The sequence below is a fragment of the Prionailurus viverrinus genome, chromosome B4 (genome assembly GCF_022837055.1).
Source record: "Prionailurus viverrinus isolate Anna chromosome B4, UM_Priviv_1.0, whole genome shotgun sequence".
Taxonomy (NCBI): domain Eukaryota; kingdom Metazoa; phylum Chordata; class Mammalia; order Carnivora; family Felidae; genus Prionailurus; species Prionailurus viverrinus.
Window position 1 is genome coordinate 67,858,613 of NC_062567.1, and position 15,893 is coordinate 67,874,505.

At 34.5% G+C, this 15,893-nt stretch overlaps 1 protein-coding gene across 1 annotated transcript in view; it reads right to left on the minus strand.

Annotated features, from left to right (window-relative positions):
- Positions 1–6,443: 6,443 nt before the first annotated feature.
- ADAMTS20 (ADAM metallopeptidase with thrombospondin type 1 motif 20) overlaps positions 6,444–15,893 on the minus strand; it is a 177,520-nt gene continuing 168,070 nt past the window's right edge. Inside the window, exons 38-39 of the mRNA XM_047867224.1 lie at positions 9,237–9,341; positions 6,444–6,634 (exon numbers count right to left, since the gene is read on the minus strand). Of these exons, the coding sequence (XP_047723180.1) occupies positions 6,545–6,634; positions 9,237–9,341 (195 nt within the window). The 3' untranslated portion in view covers positions 6,444–6,544. The remainder of the gene's footprint in view (positions 6,635–9,236; positions 9,342–15,893) is intronic.

The following is a 15,893-nucleotide window of genomic DNA, read 5'->3' on the forward strand; positions in this document are numbered from 1 at the left end:
AAGTTTCTGCCACCACATGACATGATCTGTAAAACAGCAATGTTTCACAAGGTTGTTGTAAAAACCAAATTAGAGGGGTGCCTTGGTGGCTGAGTCAGTTAAGCATCTCATCTTGGTTTTGGCTCAGGTCAGGATCTCATGGTTTCATGAGGTTAAGCCACACATTGGGCTCTGCCCTTGCAGTACAGAGGTTGTTTAGGATTCTCTCTCTCCCTCTCTCTCTCTGCTCCTCCCACACTCGTGTTGTCTCTGTCTCTCTCAAATAAATAAATAAACTTAAACAACAACAAAAAAAAGACTAAATTAGGGGTGCCTGGGTGGCTCCGTTGGTTGAGCATCCAACTTCAGCTCAGGTCATGATCTCACAGTTTGTGAATTCGAGCCCCACATCAGGCTCTGTGCTTACAGCTCAGAGCCTGGAGCCTGCTTCGGATTCTATGTCTCCACCTTCTCTGCCCCTCCCATGCTCATGGGGTGTGTGTGTGTATGTGTGTGTGTGTGTGTGTGTGTGTGTGTGTGTGCGCGCGCGCGCATGCGCACGTGCGTGTGTGTGTGTGTGTGTCTCAAAAATAAACATTAAAAAAATTTTTTAAAAGACTAATTTAGATAAGGATGTAAAATGTCTCTCAATATCTGGCACAAAATAGTAGTTAAATAAGTACTAATTTTTACTCAAATAAGTCTTGGAGAGCAGATAGGAGGAGTGGTCAAAGCCCTAATCATAGACAAAGTAGCAAATAATAACAGAGATAAGGAAGAGAATAAATGCAAAATTTTAAACAAAATAATCCAGAGAGAATATTCCAGGAAATTTTTATGGAGGAGGTCACACTGAGCTAATACTTGAGAGAAAATCAAGCATTTGAGGTGTAGAATAATGTGAGATAATTTAAGATACAGAGTGGGATACGCGAGAAGAACCAGTTAAGCGTGACATTCACTCCAATCATCATTCCTACCACTAGCAGATCCAAAATAAGTTGTGTGCTTTAAAGTCTGCTTAGAAATTAGGTGATGAAATTTTTGAATTTCCTAACTGTACTGTGGTTATGTTATAGACAATCTGTTTTCTTAACAAATACATACTTAAATATTATGGACTAAAAATCAACCTACTCTCAACTTATTAAGATAAATAATACATGTATATGCATGTAAATAATGTGTGCATTATTATGCACAAAAAAATGTGTGCATATCTATATGCATACATAAAAAGAGAAAGGCAGACTGATGGAGGAAATGCGGCAAAATGTTAAAAATTAGTGAATCCAGCTAAAGGACATATGGTAACTATTTGTGCTATTCGTGTATGTTGTAAGTTTTAAATTGTGTCAACATTTATAGATGAAGTTTAAAACTAGGAAGGTGAATTAAAGACATTCAGATAAATGAAAGTTGAATTTGTGCCAGCAGACTCAAACTGTAAAAAATTATGGAGAATGTTCTTCAAGCTGGGGAGAAATTATAATAGAAACATCTATAAGAAAAGATCTATAGGAAAGAATAAAGAGCAGGAAATAATAAATATGTGGATATGTATAAGGAATAATTTTATATCATCTTATTTATTTTGAAAGACACTTGGCTAAAACAAAAATTTATATAAAATATATTTTGGGTTTATAACATATGAGGTAGATTGTGATAGGTTAAGGATATATCCTGCAATCCCTAAAGCAAACATTAAAAAAAGGGGGTGGGTAACATAAAAAGAGAAGTGAAATTGGATACAAAAATAATTAATTCAAAAGAAGGTAGAGAAGGAGTAGTAATAGAAGAAAGAATGTACAAAACAATAGAATACAAATAAGATGGTAGACTTAAATCCAACTATATTAATAGTTGCATGAAATATAAATGGTTTTATATTCTTCAAGGAAAAATAGTCAAGCTGGATTTAAAAATAGAAGCACAGAACAATTACAAGCTATTTGCAAAAGACATTTGAAATATAAAGATATATTGTTTAAAAATAAGGGATGGCAAGATGTATCATGCAAATGCTATTTAAAAGAAAGGTGATATAGTTATTTTGCTACCAATGTAAACTTTAAGAGAAGGAGTATTACGAGAGATTATAGGTACATTTCATGACGATAAGAGTGTCAATACATCAAAAAGACATCACGCTCATAAGCATATAAGTACCTCATAGCAGAGCTTCTAAATTCATGACAAAATATGGCAGAACTAAAGGGAGAAATAGACAAATCTACAATTATAGTTGATGGATTTAACATTAATAATGGAATATCAATGTGAGCATATATTAATAGAATAATTAATAATTTTCAGTTAGAAAAATAATCGCTAGTACGATTAGAAAAAATCTCAATCAATACCATATTGACACTACAGCTTTAAAAACTGTATCTCTCAGGGCACCTAGGTGGCTCAGTTGGTTAAGCTTCCAACTTCAGCTCAGGTCGTGATATCACGGTTTGTGGGTTCGAGCCTCACGTCGGGCTCGGTGCTGACAGCTCAGAGCCTGGAGCCTGCTTCAGATTCTGAGTCTCCTTCTCCCTCTGCTCCTCCCCTGCTTGCACTCTGTCTCTCTTTCTCTCAAAAATAAATAAACATTAAAAAAATTTTTTTTAATTGTATCTCTCAATAATTGATACTGCAATTAGAAAAAGAATAATAAAAATATAGGGAAATATTTGAACACTACAATAAACTAATAACATTATTTACTTACATAAATCTACATAAAATCACTGCAGAATACACATTATTTTCAAGCGCACATGGAACATGTACCAAGATAGATCATACACTAGATTGTTAAACAGATCACAGGATTTCATGGAACTCTCCCTCTCCCTTGTCAAATGCTATTCAGAAGTTAAAAGGAAACAAAAAAACACACCTCAGAATATGTAATTGTGCTTGGCAATTAGGAATTCATTTGTGATTTTAGTTAAAGCAGTATCAATAAAATATTGAGGGTTGGAAGCCATGTTATAACGGGCCAATGCTGGAGTGAAAGGTGGAGATGAAGAGACCATGAGGATAACAGTTTCTCTCTGGAAGTTTCTCTCAGGATATAAGAGGAAGAACAGTGAGTAGTAGTGGGTGAAGGGGGAGACACAGACATATTTTTGTTTTAAAATAGAGGGTATGTTGCTAAGTGAAATAGGTCAGACAGAGAAAGACAAATACCATATGATTTCACGCCTATGTGGAATCTAAGAAACAAAACAAAAAGACAGAACAGACTCATAAATGCAAAGAACAAACTAGTGGTCCCCAGAGATGAGGGAGATTGGGGGGGGGGGAGGGGTGGGCCAAATAGATGAAAAGGATTAAGAGGTAAAAACTTTCAGTTATAAAACAAATAAGCCACAGGGGGTGAAAAGTATAATGCAGGAAATATAATCAATAATACTATAATAACCTTGCATGGTAACTGGTGGTGATTGCACATATCACGGTGAGCACTGTGTCACGTTTGGAATTGTGTAAGTCAACTATACTTGTAAAATAAAACGTTGTAAGTCAACCATACTTCAATAAAAAATGATACAAAATAAAGTGGAGAGAATTGAACACTTTTTTTTATTTGGATGATGAGAAGGAGCCAGTGGAGAGAGAAAGGAAAAAGGAGGAGACAGAAAAATCTGTGGGAAGAGGTTCTGGAGAATTCACAGTGAGAAGAAATCAAGAGCAGAGGTTGGGGGACTGGCCTTCATCATGAGCAGGGAAACCATTGCTCTTTAAGGAGTGGGGGAAAATGAATAAAATACATGTAGAGAATGCTTCATCTTAAATGATAAGCAAGAACAGGAAATTATTATACAGTACATATTAATATTTGCAAGTAATTTAAGGTAGAATCAAAAGCAAGCTTTGTGATAAGAGATTCTCAAATGTTTTAAATCACATTCACATAAAACTCCTTTTTTCCCTCATGTATGTTTCTTTTTCTTTCTTCTTTCTTTCTTTCTTTCTTTCTTTCTTTCTTTCTTTCTTTCTTTCTTTCTTTCTTTCTTTCTTAATGAATTGGGGAGTGGGTTGGGGGATATGAGAAGATGGGAAAGATGGGGCAGAAGAGAGGCAAAGAGAATAAAAATAAGCAATTCTCAGAAAAAGAAACCTAATGGAAAAGTGTATGTAAAAGAATCCTCATCCAATCTAGTAATGAGATAAATATAAATATTCAAACAGTGAAATACTATGCTATATCCCAGCAGATTAGATTTAAAAAAATTCATTGGGGGCACTTGGGTGGCTCCCTTGGTTAAGTGTCGGACTTCGGCTCAGGTCATGATCTCACGGTTTGTGAGTTCGAGCCCCGTGAAGGGCTCTGTGCTGTCAGTTCAGAACCTGGACCTGCTTCAGATTCTGTGTCTCCCTCTGTCTCTGCCCCTCCCCCACTCACGCTGTGTCCCTGTCTCTCAAAACATGAACAAACGTTAAAGAAAATTAAAAAAAAAATTCATTTGTCATTCCTCAGTGATACTCTAAATGGATACTCAATAGATACTCTAAATGGATACTCAAAATACAAACTCAATGGATACTCTAAAATTTTTACACCTGGCCAGTGGTAATTTAAATTGATTTAACTGCTTTGGATAGTACTTTGACAATTTCCAGGAAGGCTGAAGATGGATGGGTAAAATGTATTCTTGTTTACAAGGACCTTCTCCCCCCCCCCGGGAGAGAATTCTAGGCCCTCACCCACTTGCCTGTGCCTGGCAATCTTGGCCCATGGGGAGAATATATTTCCCTGTCCCAGAGACTAGGATTTGGGTCATATGATTTAATTTGGCCAATTGAATGTGAATAGACATGGATATCCCTTGTATAAACAGAAGCTTTTAAAGGCATTGTAAGTTTTTGTCACTTCCTGCCCATATTCCCTCTGCCACGAGAAGGGTATACACAGGATAGGAGCCCTTTCCATCCCAACTGCAACAATTAAAATAAAAATTCTTGGAATTTCTGGAGTGGTTTTAGGGTTATAGACTTCTGGTGGAGGACTCATTTTTTTGCGTGTAAGGAAAACGAAAACAAAATGCTAATGTATCACACAGATATGTTTATTATTTAAATGTTTGTAAGATTTTAATTATGAATGAAAACATTTCTAGAAAATGTTACACATTTTGTATTAATGATTGTAACTGGTTTAAGGCACATAGTGCAAAATACTTCACTTCTGATACAGAGATCCCTAAACGTTTATCTAACCACACTGGCACAAATAGCCTTAGTACCTTATATGGTACAATATATGTTGGGGAAAAAAGTGTTTGGGGAAAAAATAAATAATAATAAATGTTTGGGGAAAAAAAAACTTTGTGGGTAAAACTAGTATACTAACTATTTCCTGGCAAAAATCTATTAGTAGATTCATTTTTTGGTTTACAGAGAAGTTGCCATAGGAAAATACTATTTGTCTATGATTCTTTTAAAATCACATTATTATATAGTACACACATTATTCACCTGAAAAAAATCTCTAAATATCTGAGAATTTACCCATGAATAGTTAATTTTTGTATACTATCTTTTATGCTTTGGCTTTGAGAACCTCAGATATAAAATAACTTGAACATCTCTAATAAAAATTTTGCATATGTAAACATAATTTTGTTTACCAAAATGGGATTTCCAAAATTTCAATTATTCTCATTTCTCTATTTGATTAATAAAATACGGTATATAGTTTTTGAGAAACTAGATCTTTCAGAGTAAATATATACATATATAAGAGTTATTGAGACAGAATATAAACATTATAAAAACAACATATTGCTTTTGTATGTACAATCAAATTAGAGGTAGGTGTTTTAAGTAAAATTCTACTATATCATATCTTCTGTGTTATACCCACAAATTTTCATATTTGTATTTAACCCAAGCATACATTTGTAATATAAAAGTATACTGCATTTCCAGGATAATTTTTTTTTATTTGAAGCACCATAACCCACAATTAAAAATTAAAGGAAATATAAAACAAGGTATCTAAGCTGTATCAGTAGAAAGTATAATGGCTATGTACTTTTTGATGTGACTATGGATTTGCTATTCACCTGACAGATTTAATAATGTTTATAGTTGTTTTAAATAAATTCATTTTCCTAAAATTTACTTGCGCCATTTTAACAAGTAGAATAAACATTTCATTGTACAATTCAGTACTGAGTAGATTTATATGTACGATTATAGGTATAATATAACTGTAATCCATTCCAAGCTGTTTGTTAACAGCAACATCACCTTGGTATAATTCATTCAAATATCTGTATATTCTACCATAAATTATTGTGTCCTTTTAAAAAGATCCCGATTAGAATCATATATATGTTAAGCTTATTTGGAAGGCTTTGGAAAAATTAAGCAGTGATTTGATTCCCTGATGAGCACCCTGGAAAAAAAAAAAAAGAAAGAAAGAAAGAAAGAAAAGGAAAAGAAAAGGCACAGACATTTTGGATGTGGAAATCTCAGGAAGGGAAGAGTAAAGAGACGAGCACCGGTTATTCGCAGATATTCCAGAGAATACCTCCTCATACTTCCCATTTCTGAATGTTCATATTACTTGAATTGGGAGACCAGTAGTCATGTGAGGAATACACTTTCCACAGAACCCTCCACATCTCCCGTAGACTTTGGTTCCATCCTGAAAATAGGAAGAGGCAGAAATATAGGATAACCATACATGAGCTGGTATCTGTGCACACAGGCAGAAAGAGCAAATGCTTTGGATCATGGGGCTGAAATCATTTAGCCAAAGTTTCCTATAACAATTACATTTGAGGTCAAAGATCATACCGTTTCAGGCTTAGTTGAAATTTGTGGTCATGGGAACTGGATAATCTGAGATTCATATTAGCTACTTGATTATAATCCACACTAAAATTTAGACAATTCATCTCAAACTACATATTTTTTTAAACTTTTTTTAACGTTTATTTATTTTTGAGACAGAGAGAGAGCATGAACAGGGGAGGGTCAGAGAGAGGGAGACACAGAATCCGAAACAGGCTCCAGGCTCCGAGCTGTTAGCACAGAGCCTGACGCGGGGCTCGAACTCACGGACCGCGAGATCATGACCTGAGCCGAAGTCGGCGGCTCAACCGACTGAGCCACCCAGGCGCCCCATCAAACTACATATTTGTTATCGAGGTGTCTATTTGCTTCAGCGAGCTTGTTAAAAACTCTCCCAATTTGCTGTCTGATATTTACATGATTTTACATAAGCTTCTCATAGGCTAAATAAAAAATATATTATACGAATTTGACCTTAACTGACAAGTCCTATTCTCCCCCATTAACCTTAAACATCTCACAGAAGTATTACAAACGCAGTTTGAAGAAAAGTATAGAAGGGGAGAGGGTGATAAAATGGATAAAACTGGACTAAAAGCAGTAATTGTAATTAGAAAAGGACTAAGAAGGGAGATTCCTCTCTTTTTTTCTTTTTTTTTTTTCCACCTATTTTAAGAAAAGCAGAACCATTCACTGACAAACAGGTAGACAGAGGCTGGTGAGAGGGGTGTGATGCATGTTCTCTCTAGACTGCTTTCCATCTTTGACCAAAAGCCAAAAGACTGAAGACATTTTAATAGGATGAGGCAAAAAATAGTTTGAGCTCCTATATGAGTATCTGGAGAAAATAAGGTTTTTTGTTTGTTTTGTTTTGTTTTTCATGTTAAAAGGGAGGGCAGAGAAGGAAACTTCGAGTTCCTAGAACATTTTGGGGTAAAGAATGTTTTGAGATCAGGGGTTTTTAAGTTGTCTTTTCTTTCAGAAGCTTTTTAACTGTCAAGAATGTAAGTAAGCAGAGAAGAAGGGAATGGCAGTAAAAATTCCCATTCATATACATACATTCTTATCCCCAGATTGTTTAAGTAAAAAGCTAATCTGGATAAAATGTCCTGGCAAGTAAAAAGAGGTTTGCATTTCATGCGTAAGTGTGGGTTCCACCCATCTCAGCTTCACACCAGGCCTCAGGTTTCAGGAAATGCTTTCATATGCAACATTTTTGATCAAGGTCGAAATTCTCAGTGGATTAAATAATTAAGCTTTACAATGGAACTTCAAAAGAAGCAAAAGGAATGACTACTAAATAGTCACACCTACTGGTGGTCTCTTTACAATACCAAAAAGATATCTAAAAGCTGGATAAATAAGGTGAAATATTTCATTGAGCTCTTTGCACTGAGACCTGCTCAGAATATACTTCAAGTAATTCATTTATTCCCATACTTTCTACCAAACGGGATTAGACCTAAATATGCCAAATCAAAATTTAAAAATAGCCATTTGTTCTAAAAGCCTACTTCTGACCCAAATGGCAGAAATGATAAAAATTTAAATTCTTTACGTGTTCATTAAAACTCAGTTGCATAGTCTTCAGAAATAGAATGTCTTAGTGTCTATGAATATTAGAAAATTGAGTTTCACTTACAAATAATATTGATACAAGTAGGAGTATAACAAAAGTAACTTCTATCAAAAGAAAGAAAAACCCTAAAATCGAATGGGCAGGGGCTGTCGATGGTGCTGACTTATGAGTAACACAGGTGAAAACACTTACAGATTATGATTTACTGTAGATAGAGTCCTGCTATCTGAGACATGGTAACCGGAAGTAACAGGAACCATCTCATAAAGGGTATGTGTTCTACATGTGTTCTACATGTAATATGTGTGCTACAGTAAAAGCCAAGTACGATGTTATCTAGATAAAGGCAGAGGAAAATATGCATACACTCATAAAAATAGTCCTAATTCTTAGAGAAACTATAAAGAACAGATGTTAAACGACAAATGGCTTTAACACCACGCCCATCACTGAATCAAAGCACTGAGGTAAATAAACCAAAAATATACTCCTCACTTTGAAATATTAAAACTACCACATCTTTAATAATTAAAGTATAGCTAACAGCACTACCTCTTTTTGAAGTACTGGCATATCAAGTCAGCAGCCCCAAACAAGCCAGATAAAATCTCTATGCCCTGGCATTTGATATTTCAGGTTCAAGGATCTGTAGCCTACACATGGATTTATATGCACGTAAAAACACATGTACATTAATAACAATGAACCCAGTTTCATTATTTCCTAGATTAATATTATGCCCCATTATATGTAACATGCCTCATATATGCAATAACTCATTAGTCATTAACTTTATAACTCTAAAGTAGAGGTCCTTTAATTCCAGTTCACAGCACAGTATTTCAGACAGGCATTTTGGTCCAGCAGGACTTACTTGTGATCTGTGGATGATGACAGAGGCATAACTCCCCTGAGCAAGCCACTTTGCTGTGCTGGATATCCTCATCCCAGTTCCTGCCAAGTTAATGCTGAACTGTCCCTAGATTGTAAACAAAACAAAATAGGTGGAATTAATAAAATATTTAAGGATGCTCCTGGAGGCACCTGGGTGTCTCAGTTGGTTAGGCATTGGACTCTTGGTTTCAGCTCAGGTCATAATCTCACAGTTCTGAGTTCGAGCCTGGCGACAGGCTCCATGCTGACAGTGGAGCCTGCTTAGGATTCTCTCTCTCTCCCTCTCTTTCTCTATCTCTGTCTCAAAATCAATAAATAGACATTTAATAATATTATTAAAAGAAAAAAAGAATGCTCGGGACACCTGGGTGGCTCAGTCGGTTAAGCATCTGACTTTGGCTCGGGTAATGATCTCGCAGTCCAAGTCCGTGAGTTTGAGCCCCTTGTTGGGCTCTGGGCTGACAGCTCACTTGGAGACTGGAGCCTGCTTCAGATTCTGTGTCTCCCTCTGTCTCTGCCCCTCCTCCACTTACATTCTGTCTCTCTCTCTTAAAAATAAATAAACATTAAAAAAAAAAAACTTAAAAAAACAGAATGCTCTTGGATAAAAGCACCTCAATTTGAATTACATAAGAAACACCTCAAATTATTTTTCAAGGGTCTTTCTTTAAAAAATGAAATAATATTGATATAATCTTACTCTAAAGGAAGTGAACCAGCTAAAGTTTTTTAAACATTGATTACAAACAAATCTCAATATGAGACATCTGAATCAATACCATATAATGTTATTTGTGCAAAAGTAATTCTGTCCAACCCTAGGACTCCACGGCTTGACAGCTAGAGCTCGTGTCCCTGTAGCAATAGGCAAGTCCTAAGAGATGGGGTGTTCACAGGGACTAATGCTAGACTTTCACATTTTTCCAATTTCTTTTTTTTTAATTTTTTCAATGTTTATTTATTTTTGAGAGAGAGAGAGAGAGAGAGAGAGAGAGAGAGAGTATGAGCGGGAAAGGGGCAGAGAGAGAGAGAAAGAGAGAGAGAGAGAGACAGAATCCGAAGTAGGATCTAGGCTCCTAGCTGTCAGCATAGAGCCCTACACAGGGCTCAAACCACAATCCACGAGATCATGACCTGAGCCGAAGTAGGACGCTTATCCAACTGAGTCACCCAGGTATACCTCTTCAACTTCTATTCTTGACCTCTTTTTACTAACTTCTCTGATGAATTACACCTGTTTAATGTATTTTCTGGATTCTCCTGTTAATGTGACTTTCTCTGTTGCCATAAAAATGTTACTTCTTAACCCCCTACACAAAACTAGTCAGTGTAATATTATTGTCCCAGCTATTACATCCCTTTTTAAAGTGCCCTGAAGTGTATGATGCCACAGGATTTACACACATGGTCTGTGAGCCCCCTAGTGGCATTATGATCTAATTCTTTTCAAGACACAAGAACCATTTTCATGTCAAAATATTTCAGACTATCTTTGCTAAATATTAAACCTTAAATATCTGTTAATTGAGAAAATGTGTGACAAAAGTGGATAAAATTTGGGCACATTTATGTCTTGAAGTACACAATTACACATTCAAAAGTAGAATTAATTAATGCTAATTAAGCTTATTGCCAATGTTCCATGTACACATAGATTCAGAGTGATCTTCTTAGATTACATCACTATATCCCATAGCTTAAGATGCATGAATCTTGAGCAAGACTGTGATAAAATATTAGGAGTTACATTATGTGATTGAAAATAGTATCTTGTCATGAAGGCAAAGATGAAATAGATTTCAAATATAATTATAATGTGAGTTATTACTATTGCTAAAACAATTATATATCAATTTAGTTTATTGCTAAGAAGTCTAAGCTATTTCTTAATTAAAATCAAAATAGAAATTCAAATACATTTATGATATAATTTTGATATATACAGAATTTCCCTGAAAGAGAACTAATGTTTAGATAAATTCCAAAGAAAATATATCACATATATCATTTGGTTATAAATTTAGAATATGACCTAGATGTTTCATTCCTGTATTCTCAGAGCCCAGAATATGGCTTAGTGTTTTTGAATGGATAAATTAAGTGCAACATTACAAATATTAAATTTTAGCATTACATACACATGAATACACAAATACACATATAAACTTTTCATATGCCATGATAATGAATGACATTAATACTAGACACATTGGTATTTTATATTGGCAAATACTAGACACATTTGGTATTTTATATTAGTAAATAACTAATTCTTTTTAATTTAAAAAAAAAATTTTTTTTTCAACGTTTATTTATTTTTGGGACAGAGAGAGACAGAGCATGAACGGGGGAGGGGCAGAGAGAGAGGGAGACACAGAATCGGAAACAGGCTCCAGGCTCTGAGCCATCAGCTCAGAGCCCGACGCGGGGCTCAAACTCACGGACCGCGAGATCGTGACCTGGCTGAAGTCGGAGGCTTAACCGACTGCGCCACCCAGGCGCCCCAGTAAATAACTAATTCTTAGTCAACCTGCTACAAGTTTTGCATTGAATATCTCCATCTCACATTAACTCATAAGTAGGCTTCTCACCAAACAAAACTCCTTAAAAATAGACGTATATTCTGTGATGTAGGTTTCCTGTGACAAGCCACTTACTGAGTGCCCCAGCAGGCCATTCGGTGTTTTCACAGCCTAACATTTTACACTTTCCTTAATTCTTTACCCTCCTGCTCAAGGTTGCTTGGAAGCATTCAAATGTATATACACTGAAAATGAAAGGAAAAAAATGACTGACTACTGACAGACTTAGGTGGTCATTGACACAATCAGTTGGTCTAGAAATATCTATTCCTCCATTTCTCCAGACTAATTTTCATGAGCTTTATTTATGTCTTTAGTAGATAAAAACTTCCAATTTTAAGATAAATTTTGGGAATATAATGGGCAGCATGGTGATTCCAGTTAACAACACTGTATTGTGTATTTGAAAGTTGCTAAGAGAGTAGATCTTAAAAGTTCTCATTCAAAGAAAAAAACGTGGTAACTATGTGAGGTGATAGATGTTAATTAAACTTACCATGGTGATCATTTTGCAATATATACATAACCAAATCATTATCTTGCACACCTTACACTAATGCAATATTCTATGATAATTATATTTTACTAAACAGGGGGAAAAATAAAATAGCATATGTATATAAATAAATGTAATGCATTGTAGAGAATTACAGGTGTATAAAAAAGGTACTGGTATGTTCTTATGGGACTTCAGAAGGAATAAATGATTGGATAAATTAATTATATTAGTTTCATATTTTTATTTAAGAGTAAAATGTATACCTCCTTAAACCTAACCTTTAACTTAAAAAAATTAGTTCAATGTAGCTGCTAAAAATTTGTGTTTTAAAAGTAGTATGAGGTTTACCTCCTCTTCTACTCTCAACCGTTTTTAGAAGAGGCGGCCATAAGATGTAATATTCTAATAGCAAAGTCACAAGTGGAAGGTGATTCAAATATCCAATAATTCAACAAATTGGAATGTCTTGAGTAATTAATTGACTGCATCAAAGGAAAAAGTAGTTGTGGATATAAGAGAAGAACTATGGAGGTAGACATAAGTTTTAATGTTCTACTTCTTTTATTGACTGGTTGGTTCATGTGGTCTTATTACATCATTATAGTTTGATAATTCTAAAATGTGTTGTACATATTTTATCATGAAGGGATCTATAATCTGAGGCAACTGCAATAAAAATTCCATGGAGAATTTTTGTAGCTCTAGAGAACTGATTCTAAAATTTATATGAAAAGACAAATTAAAATAGTTAAATTAATTTTTAAAAAGAATAAACTTGAAGAACCCACACTACCTTATTTTGACACTTATTATAAAGCTATCATAACCAAGACACTGCTGTGTTGGAGAGATAGGTAGATCAATGGAACAGAATAGAGTTCAGAAATAGACCCGCAAGTGGACCAAAAAGAGGTCCACTTGATTTTTAACAAAGGTGTTAAGGTAATTAAGTAGAGAAAATATTGTCTTTTCAACAAATGGTGTTTGGACAAGTGGATGTCTACATGCAAAATCCATTAGATTTTACACAACATTAATTCAAAATCAACCACAGGTCTAAGGGTAAAACTATAAAACTATACAAATTTTTGAAGGAAACATGGGAGAAAATCTTTGTCACTTGGAGTTAGTCAAGGAGTTCTTCAATATGAAACTAAATGCACAACCCATATAGGATAAAAGTAATAAATTTGACTTCATTAAAATTTAAAAATTTTGCTGTGTGAAAGACACTTGAAAGAAAAGCTATGGCTCAGATCAGGAAAAAATATTTGCAAATATCTTATGTAACAAGAGACTTGTATCCAGAATATGTAAAGAACTCTCAAAATTAAACAGTAGGAAATAAACAATCCAATTTTTAAAATGGGTAGAAGACTTGAAAAAACACTTCACCAAAGTGGATATGCAGATGACCAATAAGGACATGAAAAGTATTTAACATATTTAACTGTGAATCAAATGCAAATTAAAACCACAATGAGATTCCACAGAACATGATGGGGCAGAAAACAAAACTTGACAATACTAAGTGCTGACAGGGAAGCAAAGCGACTAGAACTTTAATCTTGGCTAGTGGGAATACAAAATAGTACAGTTACTCTTTAAAACAGTTTGATAGTTTTTTATAAGGTAAACATACACATTCCCTATGACCTTACAATCCCATTAATCAGGTAATTATCCCAGAAAAATGAAAATGTATGTTCACACATACGCCTGCACACAAATGTGCATATCAGCTCTATTCATAATCTCCCCAAACTATAAGCAACCCATTCTTCCAATGGATGAGTGGACAAACTATAGGACCACTGTACAACTTGTATATGATAGAATAATTCAGAGCAATACAAAAGGAACAAATTACTGACACATGCAACAACACAGATGAATCACAAAGGCATTATGTTGAGTGAAGAGAGCCAATCTTAAAACATTATATACTGTATTTTCCATTTATGTGACATTTGTATGACATTCCAGCAAAGGCAAAACAATGGCAACAGAGAACAGTTCAGTGTTTACCAGAAGTTAGGTCCAAAGATTTGGAATTGCCCTATATGCTGATTATACTGATGGTAATGTGAATCTGTACATATGTTAAAACTGTATACTAAAAAAAAAAAAAAAAAAGGTAATTTTTCTCTATAACTTTTTAAAATGTGAATGGGTATAAAATGTATTTAAAGAATAAATTTTCCAAAAGGCTTGCAAAATAAACCCAACAATCTGTTGTATGTAAGAGACATACTTAAAATAAAGTGATCCATAAAAGCTAAAATTAAAAGGATGGGCAAAAAAATACCAGGAATCTGAACATAAGAAAAGAAGAAGGGTAATAATACTAAGGGACAAAGTAGAATTCAAGTCTTAAATCAGGAAAACATGACAAATAAATACTAAAAACCATAATCTACAATGAAGAAATAACCCACGAATATTATGAATTGAGTAACACAGTGACTTTTATAAAATAAAACTATAGGAGATACAAGTAGACATAGATAGATAGATAGATATATAGATAGATACCCCCAATAGGAAATTTTAATATACCATTTTAGTAACAAGACAGATCAAGCAGGCAAAAATAAGGAGAGGGATAATCTAAACAATATAATCAAAAAGGTAGATCTTTGGATGCGTATCAAACTCTGTAACCTATGGTAAAAAATACATGTTTGAAATATTTAATGACTGGTTCTGAATTCTCAAAATAGATGCTGGCCATGATCTACTTGCACTAGCTGAATGTAGTTATTTCTCTTGCTCTTGTGTCATCAATATTAATTATAAAACAGCTAAAGAGATACACATTAGGTTTTATCGTCCCATTTTTGTGGCTCTTTGAAAAGTATCAAAGGTTTTCCTTTACTTCACTTTTGATATATGTATTCTAAAGTCACATCACACTCCTTAACTTCATCTTATATTGCAATATGGCGAAGTTTATTTTCCCTAAAGAGTGCCATATGTATCCATTCTCTTTTTAGAATTCATGTCCCAGAGTGCCCTGTCATATGCAAACACAGAGGATGTGGTTTTGATGAATCCCAAACAAAATAAGTTCTTTCTGTGACATCAAACATCTGGAGAGTATTCATGCAAATGTTGTATAACTTAACACAGAATCTGGTTTATATATTTGACAGAACACCTCTAAGAATACTGGACAGTTTGTATTTTTGGTAACATAAACCTCAGCCGGTTGAATTGTAGAGAATGAATATAGATAGGTAAAGTTCCTATTCACAGCACATACCTATCTATGCTCGCTAACATCTAATTTGGGAAATAAAACCTGGCATTCCAGAAATGCCTGGAGAACTACACGAGGGAGGCATCTCACCTTGATGAGTAGAGAGGAATATTTTATTACTGTACTGGTTCTGCCTCTGACTTTCTCAAGGACCTTGGACAGGTTATTAACATGGAATTTCTGCTTCTCCTAACTATGAAATGGGATTGCCCAGTTTACAACTACATAACTTTCTCAAGATATTATAGGGGAGAAATGGGGTCACAGAGAAATTAAATAAAGGGTTAGAAATTA